Source organism: Colias philodice, chromosome 26 (assembly GCF_061535455.1).
Source record: "Colias philodice isolate Cphi_HAF_F1 chromosome 26, ilColPhil1 Martin Lab GWU primary, whole genome shotgun sequence".
NCBI classification, from domain to species: Eukaryota; Metazoa; Arthropoda; class Insecta; order Lepidoptera; family Pieridae; genus Colias; species Colias philodice.
Window position 1 is genome coordinate 9,524,132 of NC_143111.1, and position 25,628 is coordinate 9,549,759.

Consider the following 25,628-nt stretch of genomic DNA (forward strand, 5'->3'; position numbering starts at 1 on the left):
CTCTATACCAAATTTCATGCAAATTGGTTCAGTAGTTAAGGCGTGATTGAGTAACAGACAGACAGACAGAGTTACTTTCGCATTTATAATATTAGTATGGATTAAAAATATGTGTATATGATATAATCATTCCTACTTATTCCTGTCAAAACCAAACTAGTAAATATTAGTACCTATGTTACATTTTATTAATTATTTTAATGAGTATTTGTCAAGTAAAGTCAGCATTAAGTTTTAATAACTAGCTGCCCCGGAAAATGTTGTTCTGCCCTATAACCCCTTTTTCGTGTTATCTCTCCATAAGAAACTCCTTTATGGCATTACAAAAATGTTAAAAAAGTAACGGAATAGGTCGAGGCACAGACTAATAATAATATACTACGGTCGAGGGGTTCTCGAGACATTTGTAGATTAATTTTTCTTGTATGCCTAGATTTAATAGCAAGGTCACAATTATTTTTAATTTAGGTTCCAATAGTTACTAGATTATTTATAATTACGTAGTAAACTAAGCGTTTAGGTGCCCTATAGACCATAGTACTGTTGACTTTGGCCTACTCTTCACCTTAGGCCTTTTAGGCACAAGAACTTTCATCTATATGGAAATTCGTTTGACGAGCACAAAAAGGATTTCGCAACGAATTTATATGAAAATGATTAAATTATACAGATTTATTACTTGACACGCTTTACGCTGTATGTTTAAAAATGTAACGTAGCTTTTAGGCAAAAACTGTAATTTATCTGAAAAATATTCTGTAATAAATTATAAAATAATAGATATATCAATCGTCTACAAAAATGTATATGAATATATTATGTAGATGTAGGTATGCTTTTCAGTTGTTTATGTTTACGTACTTTCCATAAAATAAAATTTAAGTATCTAGAGGTAAGTATGTTATATTATCTATGATTTATAATGCATCTTCCAAAATATTAAACTGGAAGTTGTAGCGATATAATATTACCTAGACATATAATATTTTATTTTCTTCTACAAAGTATTGTTAAGTTAAAATTAGTTCACTTTATACTTTTAATATAAATTGACATTTTGTATATTAGTTTAACAAGAGCCAAAGGCTATTTAAAGTTAACTCAAGCCTGGATATTTTTAAATTTCTTACGAAAAGTTTCAAAATGTTCTGCAAGTTTTATTTATAATATAAAGAGCGATAAATAAGAAGAAATTGATTATACATAAAATGTAGATTGCATGAAAATTGAGAAACAGTATTATATTCACTGCATTTGTAGCGTAACTATTCAATACATAATATTGACTTTTTTTACGTCTTAAGGTAATTAATGGCATTTCAGTACCTAAGTAAACTATTTAAAACTCTGTAGGCATTTTTTTATAATTCCACACAAGTCAAAACTAAAGCTAAAATTAAATATTATTCCTCTGTGACATAGGTTATATTTTATTTGCTAAGCCTTACCAATAAGTTGTGGTGAAACTCCTGAGTTTCCAATTTTCCATGTTTGTGATTCAAATTAACACCATTATTTATCCACACATCTTTTAAAAATGGCAGTATAATACAGTCCACGTGTTTCTGTTACACGTGCTCTCAAATCGCAAAGTGCAGGAATTAAAAGGGATAAGGGACACAGCGGGACTCGTAACTTTCCCCCAACATTCAGCACTTGCACAATAAAGCTCTGTGGACTTTTGTTAGTAAATTCTGATAAATGTGACGTTTCTGGGAATGTTTCGTTATGAAGCTGAAGCTGTTGTATTATGCCAAGGTTGGGGAATTGAATCGAGCTAGTTAGTTGAGTACAAATGGCAGTAGGGTAACAAACAATCGGTAACCTTTTGATTAATTTTTCAATAAGCATAAAATCACACAGAATCGCATCAAAATTACAAGAAAAATGTATTAGTGATATCTTAATTTATATCAGTAGTACACGTTGTAAGGAGTCAACGTGGGGGACACAAAAATTAAAAATAACATGTTAACACGCTTGTTTGCTTTATCTAATGATCACTATAACTATATAGATGGTAGAGGTTGGATATCATGTGCCAGGATTTTCTTACCGTTGTTCCATACATATCTACATTTTTTGGCTTTGCTATAAATTACGAAGAATAATTATAGGAAAAGTACCTACGATCTTTAACTCTATAATTTCTCTCTCCCTTTCTGAAAAACAATCGCACTTTTAAGGATATAGGTTCAGTAGTCCCTGTGAAATCGTTCATATTTCCCATATATGAAACTATGTAATATGTTACTTCATTTTCCTCATACGTTTCACATTGATATGACCCAATAAAAACTCGATGACGCCATAATCCGAATACGGTATAACAGGAATGCGAAAATCGCTGATAACGTTATAGTACATCAATCAATTTGATAGCTTTGTATGATACAGATTAAAGTTATGATACTTCGCAATCAATTAATTTATGTACCTATTTATAATAAAAAATAGTGTACCAAAAATAGCTTTAATTTATCTTTTCATCTATGATATAGATAGTAATTAACATTTATTCATTAAAAACACAATAAAGTATTTATTAACAATGGCAACTACATATTTCCTTATAATCTTCAGGATTACGTTTTTTTAACAATCACCTTTTTTATAAACTTTCATCAAAATCAAATAAATAGAACATATGAAAGAACAATAAAGTGAAAAAGACTATTTGAAATTTGTTTCTCAAATATTAAATGGAACCTTATAAACCTCTCCGGTGTATAAGTAATTCATTACAACGAAATTCACTTAATTCCATACAAAATATCCCTAGAGATACTTGTAGGAGCTTCTTTAAAACATTATTATAAAACTAGGCATAATAATGAAAAGAATTATATACTCGGACCACAGGGGAACATTACCTTCAAATCTATTCAAATATTGTAAAAGTAAAATATAGGTTGGTAGCTCTGCCATGCGGTTTTACTCGCATTGCTGCGCTCCTATTAATTGTCTTGTCTAATTGCCTCTGCTGCTGGTATGTGAGTAGCCCGCATTAGCGTGATCATATAGCCTAGTCTTCCTCGATAAATTGACTATCGAACAGTGAAAAAAAATTTCAAATCCGGCCCGTGGGTCCTGTGAAGAGCGCGATTAATCAAACAAACAAACACTTCAGCTATACAATACTATTAGTATTTTTTTCATACACATTGTATTTACAGCGTGCAAGTTGTGACCTCTATTCCAGTGTGACCTCTGAAGGTAGAATCGCATTAGAGACCCGTGTATTGTCCCTCTGTCAGCTTATGTCACAAATCCTGACACATATTTACGACACGGGATTTTATAACATCTAGAGTAGTTTATTTTTAAAACTCACCTTTAGATTATTTAAATGTTTTGCTACTTGCTACTCGTTTTTTTTTAACTGATGCTCTTTTTAATAATGGAATTTCTTGCCGGTTCTTCTCCATAGATACTGCTTTCCGAATCGGTGGTAAATGTTTAAAATAATTTGGAAAATCCAAAAGTGCACGCCTCATAATTTTTTTTTAATAATTATTTATTAATTATTATTTTTGTTTATTTAATAACAATTAAACCACATCGAATCAGACCCTGAAAAATTAAAGGGTTCTATTCCTGAGCATACTCAAGCGTAAGAGAAAAAAAAAGACTCGATAAGTAAAGTATTTCGGTCGCTATCGTGTTAACAAGAAAATCCTCCGCACATACAGACACACGGACGTCCAAGACAGAACTTTTTTAAACTGTTTTTTAACTAGTTTAAATAACAAAAATGACATCAAAAATATCATGAATGTTAAAAATAGTGTTTTTTTCTTAATATGTGTGTATATGTATTATCTTACAAGTGCAATGTATGATACATAAAGACATTTTAAGTTTGAAAAATCAGATGTTTTGCGCGAAGTGACAGTAGTACCCACCTCAACGCTTCGCTTATGAGGCGTGCAATATGTAATGACAATTCGAAAGTGCTTCTAAAAGAAGTCTAATTGAATAAACAAATGTTTGAGTTTGAAACACGATTTAATTCGCTTCACTTGTACGTTTGCCTATAACCAACTTCTTTAGACCTTATTTATCCCACTTAAAAGATTTAATTAAAATTTTGTACACTTATTAGGGATCGATGACAATGCAATAATTTCATTAGTTTATCTTATTAAAGCGTATTTACTTTCTGTAACTAAAAATAAACCAAATACGAAGAGAAACAACATTATCGTTTTCTGTTAATACTATTAGGTATTATTTGCCTAGTGACAACAGCTAAATCTAAATAATACGATAGTGCTACCTGTTCTGTGCCTATAATACTAATAAATCAAGGAGAAAGTTTTTAAGGGTGAATGTAATGCAAAAACTGTTCGGATCAGCTGGATAGATAAAGTCTATATTAGTTACTTTTTATCCCGCATACCTACTCACTAGCGAAGTCGTGTCTTCGTTATCTTTAGTAGGAAATTTAATTATTTTACACCTATAATTATATAAATTAATAATTATTATTCGATCTTTATAAAGCTCTATCCCTCTATATATCCTTGCCCTTGACTGGTTCCATATAAAATAAACTGTAGTATTAAAATATCACGCTACTAAATATCTTAAAATATGTTGAAGCTATAAATAGCATACCAATATCTGGTTAGTATAAAAGAAATGAAATAAATATATCAAACGATAAGAAGCATAAATCCAAAATAACATTAACGATCTTCATACACCAGAGACAATATAAATACAGATTATACAATCCAAAAATAATACCATAAATAATAGAAGTGAAACAGATTCTGTTTTGTTAGAAATAAAAAGATTTATGAAGGAAATAGTAAAAATTTAACGGTCCGTTAAATATCTGGTAAACCAATTTATTTGCCTGTTTATTTGCTTCGATAGCTGTTGCCAACGAATTTTTTTAAGTCATTGTTTAACGTACATACCATAAAAATAAACTTTCATTTATACATTGTCACTACATAAATATGGGGTTAATAAACGAATTAAGTTTCCTCTAAGACTTGCTTGTTGCTTTTTACTATTTATTTACTGCGATAGCAGTCAATGAATAATTTCTAAAGACACTTAAATATTTAATACGAAAAATATTTTTTAAAAGTACGACTTTCACTTTATAAAAGGTCATTATAATAAACAGGGTTAAATGATGAAGCTGTAAGTATGTCTCTGAACCTCTAATATCCTAATCCTATGTATGATATTCGCTAAAAAGGCAAAAGGGAAGCTCATTTTAGAGTTCCACAAAGGAACCCTTGTAATACCATCTTGTCCATTTAACCTCTGACTGTACGTCGCCCAAACAACAAAATAGTACAATAAAACACAAAGGAGGTAAACAGTCCTATATTTACTATATTTTAACGACATAGTTTTGTAAACCATTTACAAACTATTTCAACCGACTCCAAATTACTTTACTTTGGTCATGTCAGGTAGCTTTTTGTATGCAATTCTAATCATAATTCAATAATAGGCATGTATTTACTATTTTTTATCTTGCACGGTGGTAAGACTCTACTCGACTAGGTTTTGTTCGTATTTAATGTTTGAAAATTATCTCGACCAAAGCTTATCTATTTATGTTTTGTCGAGTAATATGCATAAACAAAAGCTCATCTATTAGAGTCCGACTCGAGATTCAATAATAATAGGCTATGTTTATATTCGCGGGCTGCTGTTAAGTAAATTCTTACTGAAATATTGGTTTGAATGGAACCTAATGTATTATAAGTTGTTTACACAATTTTACATCTTTTAGTCTTTGAATCAAGAAATTGAATGGAAATGAAACTTTGGCCATCGATAAATTGAATATTAACCCAGTTGTTACTATCGTTCTTTTAAAAGGACGCACCATAAATAAAATTGTTATTAACAATGAGGGCATTTTTGAAAAAAATGTTTATATTCGTTTGAAACCTCACGGTTGTAGGAATTGGAAAATTAAAGTGTTGTGTCGTTTTATAACAGTGGTATATTTTTAAATTATTTTAGAATTTCAGTCATTTTCCATTGATAAATCAAGTTAAATGTATTATCAATAAATTACAACAAATTACTTGATTTATTTTAAATACACGTAATTTGAAACGTGTTTTATCAGAAATATATATTACCTACTATTAGATTACATTTTATTTGTGATATTTATGCAGTTTTAATTGCCGTTCTTTTAAAAGGCCAGTAGTAATATGTACTACTACAGAGTACTTTTTTGCGCATGCACTCTTTGAAGAGCATCACAGCATCGGCGAAGCCATGGTGCTCTACTATGGCGGCCATCCATGCAAGCAATTCATAAGAGGGAAACCAATAAGATGGGGGTATGAATTTTGGGTGGGAGCGACACGGTTAGGTTGCAGAGTTTGGTGTGATCCATACCAAGAACAATCGAATGATGTTGGTAATCAACACAAATACCAAATGCCTCTGGGATTGGGTGCAAGCGTTGTATTACAGTATGCCGATGTACTGCGACAAATATAGGGCAAAGCTGCATTCCATTTATTTTTTAACAACTTTTTTACGTCCATTCATCTCATTGATGAACTTCGAGTACGAGGAATAAAGGCTACTGGCACAGTACGGGAAAATCGCGTCGCGAAATGCCCTTTGCCTGCTGCCTTTGAGAATTGAAAAAGACACCACGAGGTACATTCAAGCATCAATCGACCAGAGCAGAACAAATTTATTTTGCAAATGGAATGATAACAGTGTTGTGACTGTTGCATCAAACGTTGATACGATTCAGCCTGTGTCTACGGTAAAGAGATTTTCACAACAACAGAAGAAAAATATACATGTCGTAAAAAAAGTACGAGAAAATGGGATGGGAGGGGTGGACAGATCCGACCAGAGCATCGGTTTGTACAAGACATCTATCAGAGGCAAGAAGTGGTATTTTTCTTTGACTTGTCATGGACTAGATATGGTAGTACATAATTCTTGGCAAATATATAAGTAAAAGGGGGCCATTATGATTATCTCCACATTCGTAGAAGTATTGGAACTGCTCTGCTCGAAACATATAAGAATGAGGAACGTAAAGGTGCTAGAGTTTCCGTGAAACCTCTGGATTTGATGGAAAAGATCACATCATTAGGTACAGAGACAAGCAGCTTCGGTGTATAGAATGTCACAAGAAAGCCAATTTCTATTGTCCTAAATGTAATGGAACCTTGCATTCTAAATTATGTTTTGAAAACTTTCATATTGCTACATAAAAATATGTGAAATGTATGTTGTCATTTTAATATCATAGTCTACCTACTTAGTCATAGAAATCTAAATAACAAGACACTAGAAGTCGTAAGCGTGCGTGACCTTGTCGCCACTCAGGTGATTTTCACATCACCAGTGTGTTCGTCACTGTTCAGTTGCTCTGGAGACGTATGAGTGTATACATGGTGTGTTTCAGCAATTCCCATTGCGGAAATTCTTCCACAAGTTGTAATTATACTTATAAAGGAATAATATTTCATCGGAAAATATTTTTTTTTAGAAATAATGCCGTTTTTCCTTAAAATTATAGAATATTTACAAGTATTACGAGTGTCACCATAGTAATCGAAATAACAATGAATGACACAGTCGACCATTCTTATTATCACGTTTGTTCGTATTGGAGCAAAAAGTCTCATATACTTAGGGATGTTATTCTAAAATAAACCGTAAATTCGTGCGTTAGGATACATATTCAAAAGCTTAATTTAATAGTTAAGTTAGTTTTCACTAAAATCAAGCTGTCCAATAAAAGGCATAGTTTACTTGTGTGTACTGTTTAGCTTTCGGTTTGAATGTGTTGATTTTGGCGACAGCGGTTTTCATACGAATTATGACATTATAGCACTTCTATGTGTCTTGTTATTTAGATTTCTATGTACTTAGTAGTACATATTACTACCGTCCTTTTAAAAGGACACCATTTTCCGAGATTTCCACGATAGATAAAATTTTTATACTATTTTTCCAGTTAAACTTTTTGCAATATGGACACAATATGTAAATTTCACCTTAATATGATAACAAAAATTGTTTCAGTAACATCTGGGTTAATACGAAATCTGAATAGATTCTAGATTAGACTGAAGAATAGATAACAATTGGTACCTTAATAAACATCACGAACCTAGATTTGCATAAATGAAGTAAATCAAGAGTTGCCTTTGAGATGAACTTCTCAAAAAAAACTATAATGTGTGATCTGAGTCCTATTTGGCTTGTCTCAAATAATAATAGATTGTTATTTGTTGGGGAATTTATTTGCTTTCTCTAGACTTTACTTTAGCTTTTTTAAATAAAATGAAGCATGCTTATTACCTATAATATTCGTCAAAGTAAAGTTTCAAATTCCTTTGTAAGGCAATTTATTAAAGATTTAATATTCTGCATTTTCAGACTATTTCCAATAAGCTTCTTTAAATATCAAACTACATACCTTTTGATTTAGCATTATTTCTATATCCCTTCATAAATTGGAGTTATAGTAATACACCTTAATAATATGCAAATTAACTAAAAGTCCCTAATCCCATCGATCCTTAATTTAAGACTTAAGTTCAAGTCAGAAGTCAATCAAGGTCTTCAAGCCTAGCCTTCTTACCCTTTTGACATCCTTTGCTAAACATTCAGATAAATTAAGCCCTCTTTACCCTTAACTTCTAAATACTAAAACCGCTAAGCCACTTAACATAACTGAAGTATTCGTCACACATTCGTTTGAAGTAGCATTGTGTCGAAAGACGTCATAGCTTCCATTGGAGGCAATTAGTGTGCGTCAGAGCGCGTGTCGCAAACTGAAAATTCGTTTGAAACATTTTCCTTGCAGTTTGAAGTTGAAAATCTTGTTTAGAAACGAAAAACGAAAGGTTTGAAGTCATATCTTTACTAACATAATAGAGAAGATTAATGCTTTTTTTATTTTAAGTATGTTGGTAAGGAACAAAATTTTAAAAAATTCACAAAAAGTTATTATAAAATTGTTTAAAACTCGTGTTTTATACAATTATACGATACTAACTGACAATTTGATCCGAGTTATCAAATTCTGAATAACTAATTATTTTTTCAAAATATCCTAGCTTCACAATCTAGTAGACATAAGTTGTTATACTTCTGTCATAAAAATACACTTAAAATACATAAAAATTTTAAATTCCTGCTCCACTAAAACAACTTCATTTATAAGATAAAACTGAATGCCTAAAGCTAACTTAATTAAGGTGGGATTGTTATATACTTTTCAAGTTAAAACCTGTTGCTCTTTATTTGCTTAATTCATTTTTCCATTTCAACGGTATCTCTTTAAAAATACATTATTTTATAATTTTAAATTAAAAGTACACAGTGGCTTGAATCAAAATTGAAATTTCTACTGAAATGAAATATGCTTGAACCGCATTTTTCACACTTGGCTGCTATTCGAAAATATGCAACGCAGTCGAACGGAGAATCCTTTGCATAGCTGATATATCTTCGTAAAATATACTTATTATATTTTACGTACTGTATTTTATGCATTCCCGTGAGATTAATATATTGAAATACTAGTTGAAGCCGATATATCTATACTAATATTATAAAGAGGAAAGGTTTGTAATTATGTATGTATGTATGTAAGGTTTTCACGCATATACTACTGGACCGATTTCAAAAATTCTTTCACCATTAGAAAGCTGCATCTTCACTGAGCAACATAGGCTATATTGCATTTTCAAAAAAATTTGAGATCCTTACAAAAATACAATAATGTAACCCAAGGTGTATAAAATTCCTTAATAAAAATTCTGCCATCGCGTGCGCTGTGGAATCTATTCTTTGAAGTACGAGGATGGTTCTTATGAAAAAAAAAACGTAAACATGTAGATACCACGGGCGAAGCCGGGGCGGACAGTTAGTTATAAATATAGCGGGAGTTCGCTTACTGGCGTATCCGGTTAAAAAGTAGCTTTGTGCTAACCTAAACTTCTAAATATAGCGAATTTCATATAATTCTGATTAGCTTTTTTGCGTTGAAGATTTGCATAGTTATTGAAGATGCATAAATTTTTAATAGAAAGTCATCTAAGTTTAAAAATCAAAGCTTTTGAGGTAGAGTTTACGTTATATTAAGGTCAACCAGTTTCCTGGTGGCTTCAAACCCATAATATTAATGAAAAATCGTATCTCTCAATATTCTGTTCATTCATACATAAATGCAAATTAGTTTCATAATCGAGTACTATCCAATATAACTATCTACACCCAGAATCTATATGTATTTCACCACCCGAAGTAAAAAGACTGAAAAAGTCCTGTATTTTGTCTTTTTCGGTACAAAAGATGCTGCTCGAAACGCTTGTACAACTATCAACGATACATGATAATCATTAAAGGAATGAAATAACAAGTAACGTGGACTGAAACAATTCGTTGTAAAGCTCTTGATTAATTTATCCGTCTTGCATTGAATTCCTCAGCTTAAGGGTGATTATCCACTAATAATGTGCGAGGATAACAACAAACACATTCATCGCCTCGCTGCACATCGTTGGTGGAAAATCACCCTAAATCTTGTGAAACTGTCTTGTTAAATAAAAATTGTTAGGGTAAAACTATCTAAGTTATTAAGACAGTAATGACTAATGAGTAATGTAATACGACATGTTGCTTGGGAAAAGTGTTTTAGGCAAGAATTGTTTTTATAATAAACTAGCGGTCCGCCCCGGCTTCGCCCGTGGTACATGTTTACGTTTTCTCTACATAAGAACCATCCTCGTATTTCAAGGAATATAATAAAAAAAGAATTATCGAAATCGGTTCAGCCGTTCTCGAGTTATGCGCTTACCAACAAATTTTGCGATTCATTTTTATATAGGGTCAACCGGGGCAATTGCAACTATGGGGCAATTGCAACTACTTATCATAACTCATTTATTAGAGTTGTTGTAATATATCGCCATCTATGATTCAATAACTCAACGACTAATAAATCTTACAAATAATAGATGGCGCCACTACGATGAAAACTATTTGATTTATAGGCCATTTTGTCAAACCGCCATTTTGAAGTTGGTGTGCGTAAAAACAGGTGTCGGGTTTTGCAGACAAAAAAATTGTTTAGGAGTGATTTTTTGCAGGTGTTTTTGATTGGACACGATTATCACAAGCCGTAAGTTATTTGTCCGTATTTAAGCAAAAAGGAACCACCCAGCAAAAACGCACTTCTGAGATATCAAAGGATTTACAAAAACATTTGCAGCTCTGTCAGATGAAGTAAAATTAAAATTTATTTTATTTAAATTCATTGATTAATTACTTATTTAAGTATGTGTATATAAATTTGCACTGAATATTCTTAAACTTTCTAGATAATTGAGAAAATGTGCATGTGGTTCCTTTTAACATTTATCAATTGATAGGTTTTCTCTTATACAAAAAGGAACCACATCCCAGGGATTTAATGATATAAATGAAACTATGTATTTATAATATCGTAATAAAGCTTTAATTAATAAAATATATAAAATAATACTTATATAGGACGTTTATTCGACGTTATCATCAAATTGGATTTCGAAATCCACCGTGTCTAGTCCATCTATGTGGTCTTCTATTGCATCATCACTAATGAGACCGTTATAAAAACTGTGCATCTTGTGGAATGAGATGTAATATGGACTAAATATCGCTAGAAGGTGAAGAAAGCTTCTCCAGAGGCAGCGACGTATAAGGTTCTTCGTTATCTTCTGTAATAAAAAGAAAAAAGCTTTAAATCAAAACAATAAAGCCGCGTGGCTTTTATACGTAGGTATATGGCGACAGCAAAATATTATTAGTTCTTATAAAGCCCTAGGTGTCCCTACTAGACGACTAAGTAGAAGAGTATGTACATGCGCCATGTGTACAAAAAACTGGCTAAGTGCGAGTCGGACTCGCGCAACGAAGAGTTCCGTACCATTATCTATAAAAACGCCAAAAAAATCACGGCTTATTGTATGGGAGCTTCTTAAATATTTATTAAGCTATTGCATAGCTTCTAGCACACGTCTTTTTTTATTCTGTTTTTTAGTATTTGTTGTAACAGCGGCATCAGAAATACATCATATGAAATTTCGACTATCTAACTGTCACGGTTCATGAGACAGAGGGATAGACAGACGGACAGCGGAGTCTTAGTAATAGGGTCTCGTTTTACCCTTTGGGTACGGAACCCTAAAAATCATACGCAACAGTGGCAACCCTAGCAAAAAATTAAATAAACTTGTTAAAATTTTGAATTTCGCAGGCTAAGGCCTTGTTCCGGTCAAAACAGTAGCCGCGCGAGTTTTAAAATCATACAAATAATTATATGCGCTGAATGATGTGGCTGAATGTACTGTACTGAATCTGAATCTAAACGTATTTATCGCTTATAGCGATAAGGCCGCCTATTTAACATGTTAATATGATTTTCTTTTTTTGTTCTTTTATTTTTGTGTATATTCTTTTTTTTGTGTGTGTTAAATAAAGAATTTAAATAAATAAATAAATAAATATTTTACCAAAATAGTAGGTAGGTACCTAGATCATCGACAGTTATTTTTAAAACAGGGTTTAGACTTTAGTAGTTTCATCTCACAATGACAGATGAATCGTAACAAAATGATCTCTTAATTCGACTCGCCGCGCCTTCGTGAACAACGACATTGTCGTTAAAATACGTAAATCCACAGAGGATTCCTCTTGTACTTACTTAATGAACTATCTTCTTAAAATCACACCACAATCGGGAATGAATCAAAAGTGGATAAAGCGTACCTGCATCTCAGATTCAATAAGTACTTTAATGCATTAAATAAAACTACTTACCCGTTGTATCTTCATTATTATCTTCGGTGTTCGTCTCCAATGCTTTTCTTACCCATTGCTTGCTTATTTATTTATTACTAAACATTTTCACATTTAATTTTAAAGGTAATTAACAAAAACAATAGAACTTACTTTGCGGAGGAAAAAAACACCGTCACGTATTCGAACTACTTCGCTGAATGTCACCTATATTGACAGATGTTCGACGTTTTACTTAAAAAATTGGAGTTTTGCACTTAAGTAATGAAATACGTTGTTTAAAGATGAGAAGCATTGTAACAAGTCAAGGCATTTGGTTCCATATAGCGATGATGGGTTTCAGAATGTTTTACAATATTTATTTATGCATAATAGAACCGAATGCTTGTGGTTTTATTTTGCAATAAAAAATTACAATTAAATTATGTATTTATTTTACGCATAACCATACCACAGAAACCTGGTTCCATTTTGTGTATTAAAAATAATTGTTATTGATAGAAATATGTGTAATGTATAATGGTACCAAGTAGGTGTGGATCTGTTTTGTATAAAATGACATAATAGTAACATCGTTTATTTGTTTGAACAAAGCAGTCCCGTGGTGCTGTGGTTCGGTTTTGCTTAATATGGTATTATTCGTTGTTGCTGGTGGTTCCTTTCTGCTTTTAGTATACCTTGTTTCCAACGTAAAAATCATGTGGTTCTTGTTTGTATAAGAATTTAGACCACTTTTGAATGAGTATTCTTCAATAAAAGTAAAAAACGAAATTTGTCGAGTGGTTCCATTTTGCATAAATACGGACATTTCATTTATATTTTAAGTGCGTTAGTTGACTCTATTTTGTGTTATTGATGCAGTTACATTTGCCCCATGAAAATTTCACTATGGGGTTATTGCAACTGTGAGGTTAGTTACAATAGCCCCTTATATTTTTGTATGAAACTAAAAACACTAGTGATGTGACAGTGTCGATATTTTTAATTTATTATGTATCCTTCTTGGTAGTCAAAATATACTTTCTTTATGATTAATTAAAGAAGAACCATCGATTTTTTTTTCGATATTATACCCAGAGACGGGTTCGTGAGTAAAATTCAAATTAGATAAAACCAGCGTGGTTAAAGAATATAACTAAAAACGAGGTCGTCTTTTTTGCCTCTAAATATTTTAAACAATAGTTGTATGATGAGAAACATCTAAATCATAAAATTAGGTAGACATGTTTAATGTTTAACTACCGAGCAGTGAATGAACGTGTAAAACAAATGATCAATAAACTGAATTCTAATTGAATGCTAACTTATTTATTTATTTATTATTGCTTAACATATTAATGCTGCAGGCCGTAACGGCATGTTGCAGTCAAAGTAGTAAGTGTTTATTACTATACTTCAATGGTATTTCAGATGGTGAGGAATTACAAACGCAAAAAAGAAGTTGGCTACTCGCAAGATGATCTTATGAAAGCATTGGAAGCTGTGCGTAGTAAAAAATTAAATAGTTATGCAGCCGCTGCAGAGTATGGGGTGCCGAGATCAACTATTGTACATCGTATATATGGAACGAGAGGTGCTAAAATGCCGAAACCTGGCAGACCAGGTGTATTTTCCAAAGAAATGGAACAAAAAATTGCAAATTACTTTTAAAATTACTGTTAAAACTGTATATTCCTGAAAAATGTGATTGCTGTGTAAGATTTTTTATAAAGAGACTAGAGACTTAAATGTTGTTAAAACTTTATATTCCTGAAAAATGTGATTGCTGTGTAAGATTTTTTATAAAGAGACTAGAGACTTAAATGTTGTTAAAACTTTATATTCCTGAAAAATGTGATTGCTGTGTGTTAGATTTATTAGAGACTTACATATTGTTAAAACCTTATAGGTATTCTTAAAAAAATGATTGTTGTGTACGATTTTTTTGTAGAGACTGTTAAATAAGTAAGCCAGGGTATTATTTTAGATGATAAGAATTTGTTTTTTTCATTGTTTACGAAACCAAAGTTGTGAATCTCTTATGTAAAACTAAGTAGGATAGTTCTGTGATTGTCCAAGTAATTTTTAATAAACGGTTGATTAACTAATAAACGTATTTTGTTTGGTTTACGTTTATAACAATACTAGATTTCCGCCCGCGGCTTTGCCCGCGTTTTCAAAGGAAAACCCGCATAGTTCCCGTCCTCGTGGGATTTCCGGGATAAAACCTACCCTATGTGTTAATCCAAGTTACCCTCTATATGTGTGCTAAATTTCATTGTAATCGGTTCAGTAGTTTTTACGTGAAAGAGTAACAAACATCCATACATCCATACAAACTTTCGCCTTTATAATATTAATAGGATTTAACACAAAGAATATTATTTGTTTTGACCAAAAACTAAAATTGACTTAGTAGGTAGGGGCATTGTAATTTTTTTTTGTTGCGATTTAAAGTGGTAAATCAAAGTACCTACATGAGTTTTTCCTCTAAATAATGCGGCGCCATCTACGATCGCAACGTTATTGTAGCAATAGTTCCCTTATACACAATAGTACGATACAAATCACACGCAGAATAATAAAAAAATATCGATGAATAAGTTTTTTGCATTCCCCACACTAATTCTCTAACAAATAGTTGCATTTGCCCCACATTTAGAAAAATAAGATTTTTCCTGAAAACTCGTCCTTGCTACACGGTAATCCAGTTCAAAATCCTATGAATAACATGAAATCTCATAAATATATTCTATATTCGTTGTTTTATATGAAATAGAAGAAGAGCTATGGCAGTTAGTTGCATTTACCCCCGACATGGGGTTAATGTAACTTTTTCTACCAATTTTAGGAAATATTCTCACTACCAGTTATTTATAAGACTACTGTATTGCTTGTTTGGTTTAAAATAATCTTGAATAAATACAAAAAACAATAAATGGGTCAAATAAATGACCAAATATAAAAGGAGATAACTGCAACCGATCAAACTTGAGACTTGTTATTTTTTAGTTGCATTTGCCCCGGTTGACTATATAAGATGGTATTTTTCAAGAGCTTAAGAGAAAATTAATTAATAAGACGTAATTACACATAATATATACACAAGATGTTTTGAAGACAATAGTTCATCTTATTCCTTATTTTTTAATGTACATACTAGAGCGAGCCTGTACTACATAATATATTCGTAATTACGAACATTTTGTTTAATTAATGTGTCAAATATAATATCTCTAAAACCCATTCTTATCCGATTATTTGTTTTTGCGTTAAAGAGTAACAAATAGCCATCCATGCATCACAAACTTTCATTTTTATAATATTTGGCAGTAAAAGTAAGGCTTTGATAAGATTTTAGATAAAAAGTTCTGTAGGTACGCGAGTTACGACGGATGAAAAGTAATGTTAATATAATTCATAAGAAAGTCTTGTCCGTTTATTATTCTTTTAGAAGCATAAAAAAAGATATAGTAAAAAAGCATCATTTACAGGTCCATTCATTGTAAATGAGCAAATTTTCCTTCGAAACTTTCCTTTAGGCTTTTAGCAACGTGTTTTCAAAAATTAACTTATTTTCTACCACCGAACCGGTATATAAAATAAATTTTCCGGCAAAACAAAATACCAGTACATTATCTTCGCGTCCCTCTTCATTTCCTGTCTGTAAGTATAAATTTATTCTCTTACATTTGACAGAAATATGTCCTAGAATAAATGTCGTATGTTTCCAAGCCTTTCTAATGGCATAAAAATAAATTCACATATCAATCTGGGAATTCTTCTGTCATAGTGTTTGTAATCAAACTCCTCTTAATCTGCTCAACCGAATGTTATGTTTTTCTTTTTGTATATTCTATAGATCTAAACTAAAATTGTTTTCATTCCTATTACTTATAAGGTTGTCTTACAACGTCGATGGGACAGCTATTATTATATTTATGTTTGTAAAACAAAATTCCATAGATCTATACCAAGAGGTATAAAGCCTCAATTTAAACTTTGGCTTTGCAATCAAGAGCACAAAAAATTTAAATAGCTTTCGTAAGAATTTAATATACTTTCCTGGTAAATCTTAATATTCTGCTAGCTATTACAGAAATGATAATTTCCCATGGCTCTTTCGTGAATATTATTATTACGTTTAAAATAGATATCCATATAACTTGGAACCTGAGATAAATAAATTATTCAGAACGCTTTTTAATAACGTAATTCGAATAACCCGTAGGTAGTAAAGAAATTGTTCAATTTTTCTTCACACAATAAAATGATTTTATTCGTGGGTAATCGTCTTACAGTTCGTGGGTAATATGATATTATTACCCAAGAACTGTAAGACGATATTATGTCGGGAAGTAAATCATTTCTTTTAATTTCCATGCACATTTAATTTTGCACTTATAATAGTAGTATACCTATTAATTAAATTATATTACATTTATTTTGCTATTCTTAACCACTCAAAAATGTACCAAACATTTTCGTTAAACAAAAAGCAATGTGGAATGAAAGAGGCAAAATTCTTTCAATGGAAATTTCGTCTAAGAATTCTCTTGTGTTTTATTAAGTTTAGAAACAAGTTCTACACCGACGCACACGTACTATGCCAATAATAGCTGTAGTTCAGTCTAGAATCTAGATAATTACTAACTAAACTAGCCACTATTTAAGTCGTGTATTCAACTCGAATTAACTCGTTTTGTTTTTATAAATTTAACAGCTGTGATCGGCGCTTTTAGCAGACAAAAACACGCGCAAAAGCTGTAATTTTTAGAGTTAAAGGTGGTACTTTTTAAATATTGATTTTTGAAAAAAAAAAAGTAGCCTATGTTTAAATTTGGGTCTTCAAAAAATTATTTTTGTTCAATGTGGTTTAGCATTAATATATTAATTATTAAAGCGTAAGAGACGGACAGACTTTTGCATTTAGTGTTAAGTGATAAGGGCGGCCCACGGCCTTATTGCCTAATAATTGGCCTGTTTAGCAATACGAGTTAAACCTTTACTATATGTGGACATATTTAATATTTATATACACAAACATACGTAATACATTACATACGTTTCATGTTGTATTATTGCTTTAATTTTAATTATTGTATTCTGTGTCAATTGTGTTTGTTATTATTGTGGAGTCAAATAAATGATCTTTCTTTCTTTCTTAATATATTATGTATAATTATAATTAAATAAAGTGAAAATACTCACGCTTCTGATATTAAAGCTCGTAGCTTGCAGAACACAACGCCGAGGCTGTAGGGATATTGGTGCCAGTAGACTGACAGGTCGTTGGGTAGACCTGCAAGTAAAATGAATTGATTTAATACTGTTCTTATTCATATTTATAAAAAACTTTATTTATCAACCCTACTATGTTTTTATGAATTTAAATATTTTAAAGAGTAAATGGACGTACTTATAATCATGTGTTGTAGATGAAATACGTACGTACGTACGTATCTACGTACTCAGTAGATGGGTAAATTATTCAATTATTTAAATAAGCAATACATCAGCTGTGTTAAATTTATAAAGTAAACAAATAGGTATCTACCACAAAATAACGGTTGGTAGAATATCAAAATATATTACACGAAGTCGAAAAAACCTTAATTATAAACCTCGTCGCATCAAATAAGGAAGCAAGAAATAATTTGGAAATTAAAAGACTTCAGAAAACTCCATATATTTTATTCTATAGAACCGACAACCTCAAATTAAAAATATTAGTACTAGTATTTATCGTCGAGAATATATACAATTCCACATTGCCATGGCTCTTAAAATGAATTTAATTTATAAATAATATAATTTTAATGTGAATTTTCATTTCTATGCTCGGTACTTGGAAACTTATTACCTTCTCCACAAAAGCCCATGTTTCTTAACGTGTCAAGTACAAATGCTAAATAAAACATCTTAAATAAGGTAATTAATAATTTCAATTTATATATATATGTATTATAGATTTTGACGTATACTAAACTTATAACATACAATTAATAAACAGCTATTTCACAACGGTTAATCCATTTATGAATCAGTGTCTAGATTTTAATCAAACAGCGTTAGCCGTTTGATTAAAATATGACCTGCCCCCCTAGACAAGTGGCTTTCTATTAGCGTAAAGTTCAATAGAATAGATTATGAATGTATGAGATTGACGTTTGATTACGACGACGACGACGACGATTGATTACGTCAATCTCATACATTCATAATCTATTCTATTGAACTTTACGCTAATAGAAAGCCACTTGTCTAGGGGGGCTGACATGACATGTTTAAAGTACCTCGACTTATAACAGCTAGGAGAAAGACTCACAAAATTTGAAAGATATCTTTATTGCATTATTTGCATCTCCTTTCATTGCATTATTTAAAATGTGAATTAAGTTTTTAAGTTTATAATTTCATTAGGTCAAAGAAGCGTCTTTTAGTTTTTAAACACTGAGGTTGTTGCTATAATAACTAAATAACTTTGATGAATTATAATATATAAAAATTTATGTGCAGCAATCAAAAACGAAATCACAGTTGAGATAAAATAACTCTTTCACAAAAGTTTTCCATGAAATTTTATATGAAAAGATTTCAGAATAAACCAAAGTAAACATAATATTTGTTTACAAAATGCTAATCAACACATTTCACTTTTCTGACAAGAAACCAAATTAGATTGCTGTGAATGAATTCAAATAATATAATACAAGCTCGTAGAACTGTGCAGGCATGTCAAATTTCATGCATATTTTACTAAAGTTCATCGTTTCAAGATGTTTATTTCAAAAAGAACTTTATGTGGGTATTTTTCGATACTCCCACTTCTAAAGTTTCTATAATTTGAGATTTTTGATATTGCACAACTACAATATATACATTGGAAAGCAACAATTTAAATATAATCCGTAGATATTAAAACATAATTAGACATCAATATAATATTTAACATGTTTCTGTTTTTCTCACAGTAAAACGCAATGAGGGTGTTTGAAATGAGCTATGTCAAATGTCAATCTTGATCAATGTGAACCATGGTTCCAATTCAATTCCAATTAGTAGGTACTCATCAATTATTCATTCCGGCTAATTATATTTTAATTCACTGACAAGGCATTAAACATCTACTATTTTATACATATTTTTATTAAGTTAACATTTAAGGTAATTTACATATATTACAATCGATTGCCGAATCTGTTTACCAATAGATACGATAAAATCGTATTTAGATTTAAATAAAATATTTAATAAAGATCTTTCAGCAGTAAGACAACCAATAACTTACCTTTTTTTAATCCAAAACACACCTTACACAGAGAGTAAATGAAAAAGTCATTGCAAGAAAGTCCATACATTTTTATATATTTTTACTTTATCTAAAACTTATTGGTCGCATATACGATTATAACACGTACAACACAAATACAAGTTAGCAACACAAGTAATCACACTGATTCAAAGGAAATGTTGAAAGAAATCTACTGAATGGAAGTCTTGATAAAAAGGTTCTTAAGACTTAGAAATCATTACTTATAGGATTGACAGCTTGGTTTAGTGTTGATTTTAGTGCTTGTCGTAAATAAGATTTCCATTAAATATTATATTGTACTGTTCCGCCCTGGCTACACCTATGATAATATTATAGGCTGTCCGGTCGCGGAGCAGGAAGAATTTCGTACATTAACCTGTTATTACCTGTCACTGTCACTCCCTTGTAAAAATAATGTGTCTTGCTCGCACAGGTGCAATGACCGCCGTCCTTAGAGATTGTAAACCTTTAACCTGAGAGCGTAAGGTTTGTGTTTGCTTGATTGGTGTCAAGTGTTCAATTATGAGTTTGTGAATTCAAAATTTATAAGAATAAACCTCAAACTCTTTATGTCCAATCAAAATCCGCCTAAGTCGAAATCGCTTGTTAGACTTACATATTTATGTAATATTGTACATAGTAAATTATTTTTTGAAAAATAAGGTCATAAAGAAGTTTCACTTCTTATGTGTGTACACGCACACTTTTTTTTATATAATATATCGTGGTTATTGAAAAAGTTAAAATGTAACTAACTAATAAGTATTGTAAATGAATAAAGGACATTTATTTAATAAATTAGTAAAAAACCTTTCTCCTCCAAATATTTTATGTAAACTAAACTGCACTTCATTCAAAAATGTTTATGACCACTGTCAGTAGGTAAAGAGGTCATTGTACGAAATTCTTTCTGCTCCGCGACCGGACTTTAGTAAAATTACCTATAGGTATATGAGGTAGATAAAAATAAAGGTATGTGTATCCTGCTAATTGTAGCAAACAAACTATTCAGTTACCATACTTATTAGTATAGTAGTAAAGATAAAATTTATTTCCTTTAATTCATAATTTCAGCTCTATTTTTAACTCTATAACTAAACTATAACTTATAAATATAGTATATCTAGACTTATCCCGATTAAACAATAAGTTTGTGAGGATGTCTGGATGGATGAATGTTTTGAAGTTTAATTGCGTGAAAGATAAACAAATCTACGAAATAAACTTCTGAACTGAAAACTTTGCGAAATCCATACTTATATTATAAATGCGAAAGTAACTCTGTCTGTCTGTCTGTTACTCAATCACGACTTAACTACTGAACCAATTTGCATGAAATTTGGTATAGAGATATTTTGATACCCGAGAAAGGACATAGGATAGGTTTTATCCCGGAAATCCTACGGGAACGGGTTTTTCTTTGAAAACGCGGGCGAAGCCGCGGGTGGAAAGCTAGTAGTTTATAAATACAATTATTCTAAAGTAATTTTTTGTTAGAATTCAGGACAAAAAGAGTATAAAATCTTTAACTTAAAAGAAAATATTTTATGGAAATAACGTCTTAATTGATTAAACAATAAATATTCCAACAAAAACACTTATTACCTAGTTAAGTCAGAATGCAGTTTGCAAAAAACCGACAAAGTGCGAGTCGGACTTGTGCATCAGGGGTTCCGTCTATAAAAGTTTATTGTATTATTTATTACCCTTAATATTTTTTTTTATTTTTAGTATCTGTTGTTATAGCGACCACAGAAATATATCATTTATGATAATTTCATAAATTTAGCTATCACGATGTATGCGATACAGTATAGAGACAGACAGACACAGCGGGGGCTTAGTAATAAGGCCCTTTGGGTACGGACTACGGAACCCTAGAAAAACATGAACACCGGTAGAAAAATGCGGTCAATTCGTACCTATTAGGTGTCAGGTGTTTAACACATAGTCATTAGACAAGTACCTATATAAAGCTTGGAGAAACAGGTTATTTTATTTATTTATTTATTTTATTTTACTCTTTAATACAACTAAACAGACTTACATACTAGAACACACAAAAATAAAAGCAAGGAGCAGTTTAGTGTATTTGGCGGCCTTATCACTTAGAAGTGATCTCTTCCAGGCAACCAGGGCAGAAGGTAATCAGCTCAATTAAGTTGTAAAGGTAGGTCGAGAGAAAAAAGAAAAAAAAATAATAATAATGATAATGATGTCACTGTAAACAAAATAAAATATAAGAAGATTAAAACACATAACAATTTATAAATTATATACTGTACATAAACATATATACGACACTACAGTACATACAAAAATATACTTATATAATATATAATATACATATGACTACTTATATTATACAAATATACCATAAATATATATACATATAATATATAATTATATAATACATATAATACATATATAATACATACACTACTAATATAAAAATTTAAAACAATAAAAGTTACTATGCCGAGTTGAAAGCGGATGACAGAAAGTGACGACGAAGGAGGTTTTTAAAACATGATAAATTCTTAGCTTGTTTGATTGGTAGTGGCAATGCATTCCAAAGATTAACAGCAGTTACCGTAAAAGATTTCCCAAAAAAGTTGGTACGTCGCACAGGGACACATAAGGTAAGTCTGTCAACCGAACGAAGGGTATAGTTTTCATTGCGCAAGAAGGAAAATTGTTTTCTAAGGTACGTAGGAGCGGAAGGGTCAAAAAGGATACGGAAAAGTAAATGCAACAAATGCAGATTCCGGCGAAAACGGATGGGGAGCCACTTGAGCTTTTTTCTATAGAAAGAGACATGATCATATTTCCGAAGGCCGAAAATAAATCTTATGCAAAAATTTTGGAGCCGCTCAAGTTTTTCAGTAAGCTCAACTGATAAATCAGGATAACATGCATCAGCGTAATCAAGAATAGGAAGAAGAAGGGATTGCGCTAGCATAATCTTCGTGGGAATGGGCAAAAAGTTACGAAGCCGCCGGAGCGTAGATGAAGCAGCATAAACCCTGCGGCTTAATTCCTGGACATGATTGGACCAGGAGAGCGTTTGATCAAACAGCACGCCTAAGTTTTTGACTACCTTTTGGTAAGGCAAGACTTCGCCACCGATTTTGATGCTTGGTAAAATACCCCAGTCGATTTCTGAAATCATATAAGGACTACCGATTATGATGATATTGCTTTTGGAAGGATTGATTTTTAGTCCAAATTCATTGCTCCATTTAAGTATTGTTGCCAATTCAGAGTTACAAAAGTCAATTGCCTTAGGTAAGTCAGCGAGAGTAGACTGGGTATAAATTTGTAAATCGTCTGCATACATATGGTACGGAGCCGTCAAACGGGAACATAAGGAGTTGATGAAAATGGAGAAGAGGAGAGGAGACAAGACGCCCCCTTGTGGAACACCAGCAGAGACTCCGCACCAAGACGAGTGTTTGGAACCCATCATGATACGCTGCCTCCGACAAGTAAGGTAGGAACGGAACCAGTCAGTTACCAAAGGAGAAAAATTAATAACACCTAGCAAACCCAGCAGTATATCGAAGTCGACAGTAGTAAAAGCATTACTGAAATCTAAAAGAGCCAGAACTGTGAGCTGCTTATTGTCAATACCAGCACGAATGTCGTCTGTCACCTTGATCAAGGCTGTAGTCGTACTATGACCAGGGCGGAAACCAGATTGGAAATCACTGAGGATATTATGTGTATTAAGGAAGGTAGTAAGTTGCAGATGAAGGAGACGTTCAAGGACTTTCGAAAGGAAAGGTAGTATGGAGATGGGACGGTAGTCGGTAAAAGAATTAGGATTAAGTTTTTTGGGCAAAGGAATAACTTGAGCATCTCTCCAAGCGCTTGGAAAAATGCCAGTTGAGATGGAGGTGTTGAAAATGTGAGTGATAATGGGAACAATTATGTCAAGGATAGGAATGATCATATTACGGCTTACAAGGTCACAGCCAACTGCGTTTGATGATATTGACAATATGGTTTTATTAACGTCGCGATCGGTAACAAGACTGAAAAGGAAAGGAGGATAATTAGGAGAAGGGAGTGATGAGAGGTGGGCTAGAGTACGGTTTTTCACACTAGTTTCAAGGGAAGGAGACGACGTAAAGTGCACGTTTAGCTGATCGATGTTTATATTGCTAGGAGTGTTATGCGTCACTTTACCAGCTCCTAAACTTTTCAAAAATTTCCAATTTGAAACCGAATCACCGTTCTCAAGGGATTTATGGATGTGACGTCGTTGAGCGTCTCTGCACAATACGTTGCAGCGATTACGTATACTTTTGTACTTTGCCCGTGCTTCGTCCGTCTGAGCAGTCTTAAGTTTACATTTAGCTCGATTCCTTTTAGAAGATAAACTTTTAAGCTCTGGTGAAAGCCAAGGTGCCGGGGTGTGCTTCTTTTTAACGGGTCGTAGAGGTGCATGTTTGTCATACAAATCAATAAGCAAAGAGTTAAATAATGATACTTTCGTATCAATTGGCTCAGCGTCATACACCTCACTCCAACAAATATTCTGCGCATCACAGCGGAGTGCATTTCTGTCCATTCCCACAAAGTTACGAAGCAGAAGAGTGGAAGGTTTGAATTTAGGGGATTGGAGCTTATATGAAAGGTAAATGAGGTCGTGAAAGGAGAAGGCATCGGCAGAACACTGCCCATGCTTGGATATGAAGTTTGGTAAGGAAACAATCATAAGGTCTATAAGTGAAGGATTACAGCCAGGAAAGTAGTGAGTAGGATTTGAGGAAAGGGTGTGGAGATTGTGAGAGTTGAGGATGGAAAGCAGCTTATTAGCACGGGTATCACCTCGGAGCAAACATGTGTTAAAATCACCCATAAAAATTAAATGCTCATATTGGGGAGACAGGTTACCAAGGAGGTTATCAAAGGAGGAAAAGTAATCAATGGAGAGAGAAGGACTGTAGAAAGCGCCAAGGAGGATTTTGGAATGCGGCAAATGGACTTCGATGAGGAGATGTTCGATGGAATTAGGAGGAGGAGGCTGAGGGGAAGAGCAAATTAATTTAAAGGGGATGTGAGACCGGAGGTAGATCGCCACGCCACCACCTCCCTTGCCAACACGATCGTTGCGTATGAGGTGAAAACCAGGAATCGAATAAGCAGCAGATGGATGACAAGGTTTGAGCCAGGATTCAGAGACAAGGATGGCATGGATATTTCTTGATGTAAACGATGAGAGCATGTCAGGAAAATGTGCCGGAATACTTTGTGCATTTATGTGGATGGCATTAAAATTTGTAAAAGGTTATGTTGTAATCCATCTTTTTGCGTTACATGCTTTAGAAATATCATGATTCATTCACAAATTATCCATAGCCTATATTAATTGATTTATGTTTTTTAGATATTTGAACATAACAGAACAGTATTAAAAACTTTTTTTTTGTTTATGAATACAATTATTTAAATAAAGCTACGTATAGATATCGAAAAATATTGCCAAAACATGTTTGGAGGTAGACAAGCCAAA

The 25,628-nt window shown here is 32.2% G+C and overlaps 1 protein-coding gene across 2 annotated transcripts in view; it reads right to left on the bottom strand.

The window, feature by feature from the left end:
- LOC149477101 (neuropeptides capa receptor-like) overlaps window positions 1–25,628 on the bottom strand; it is a 79,796-nt gene that overhangs the window by 25,131 nt on the left and 29,037 nt on the right. For both annotated transcript variants that reach the window (XM_089711556.1, XM_089711557.1), the window contains one exon: window positions 18,004–18,094. In XM_089711556.1, the coding sequence (XP_089567682.1) occupies window positions 18,004–18,094 (91 nt within the window). The remainder of the gene's footprint in view (window positions 1–18,003; window positions 18,095–25,628) is intronic.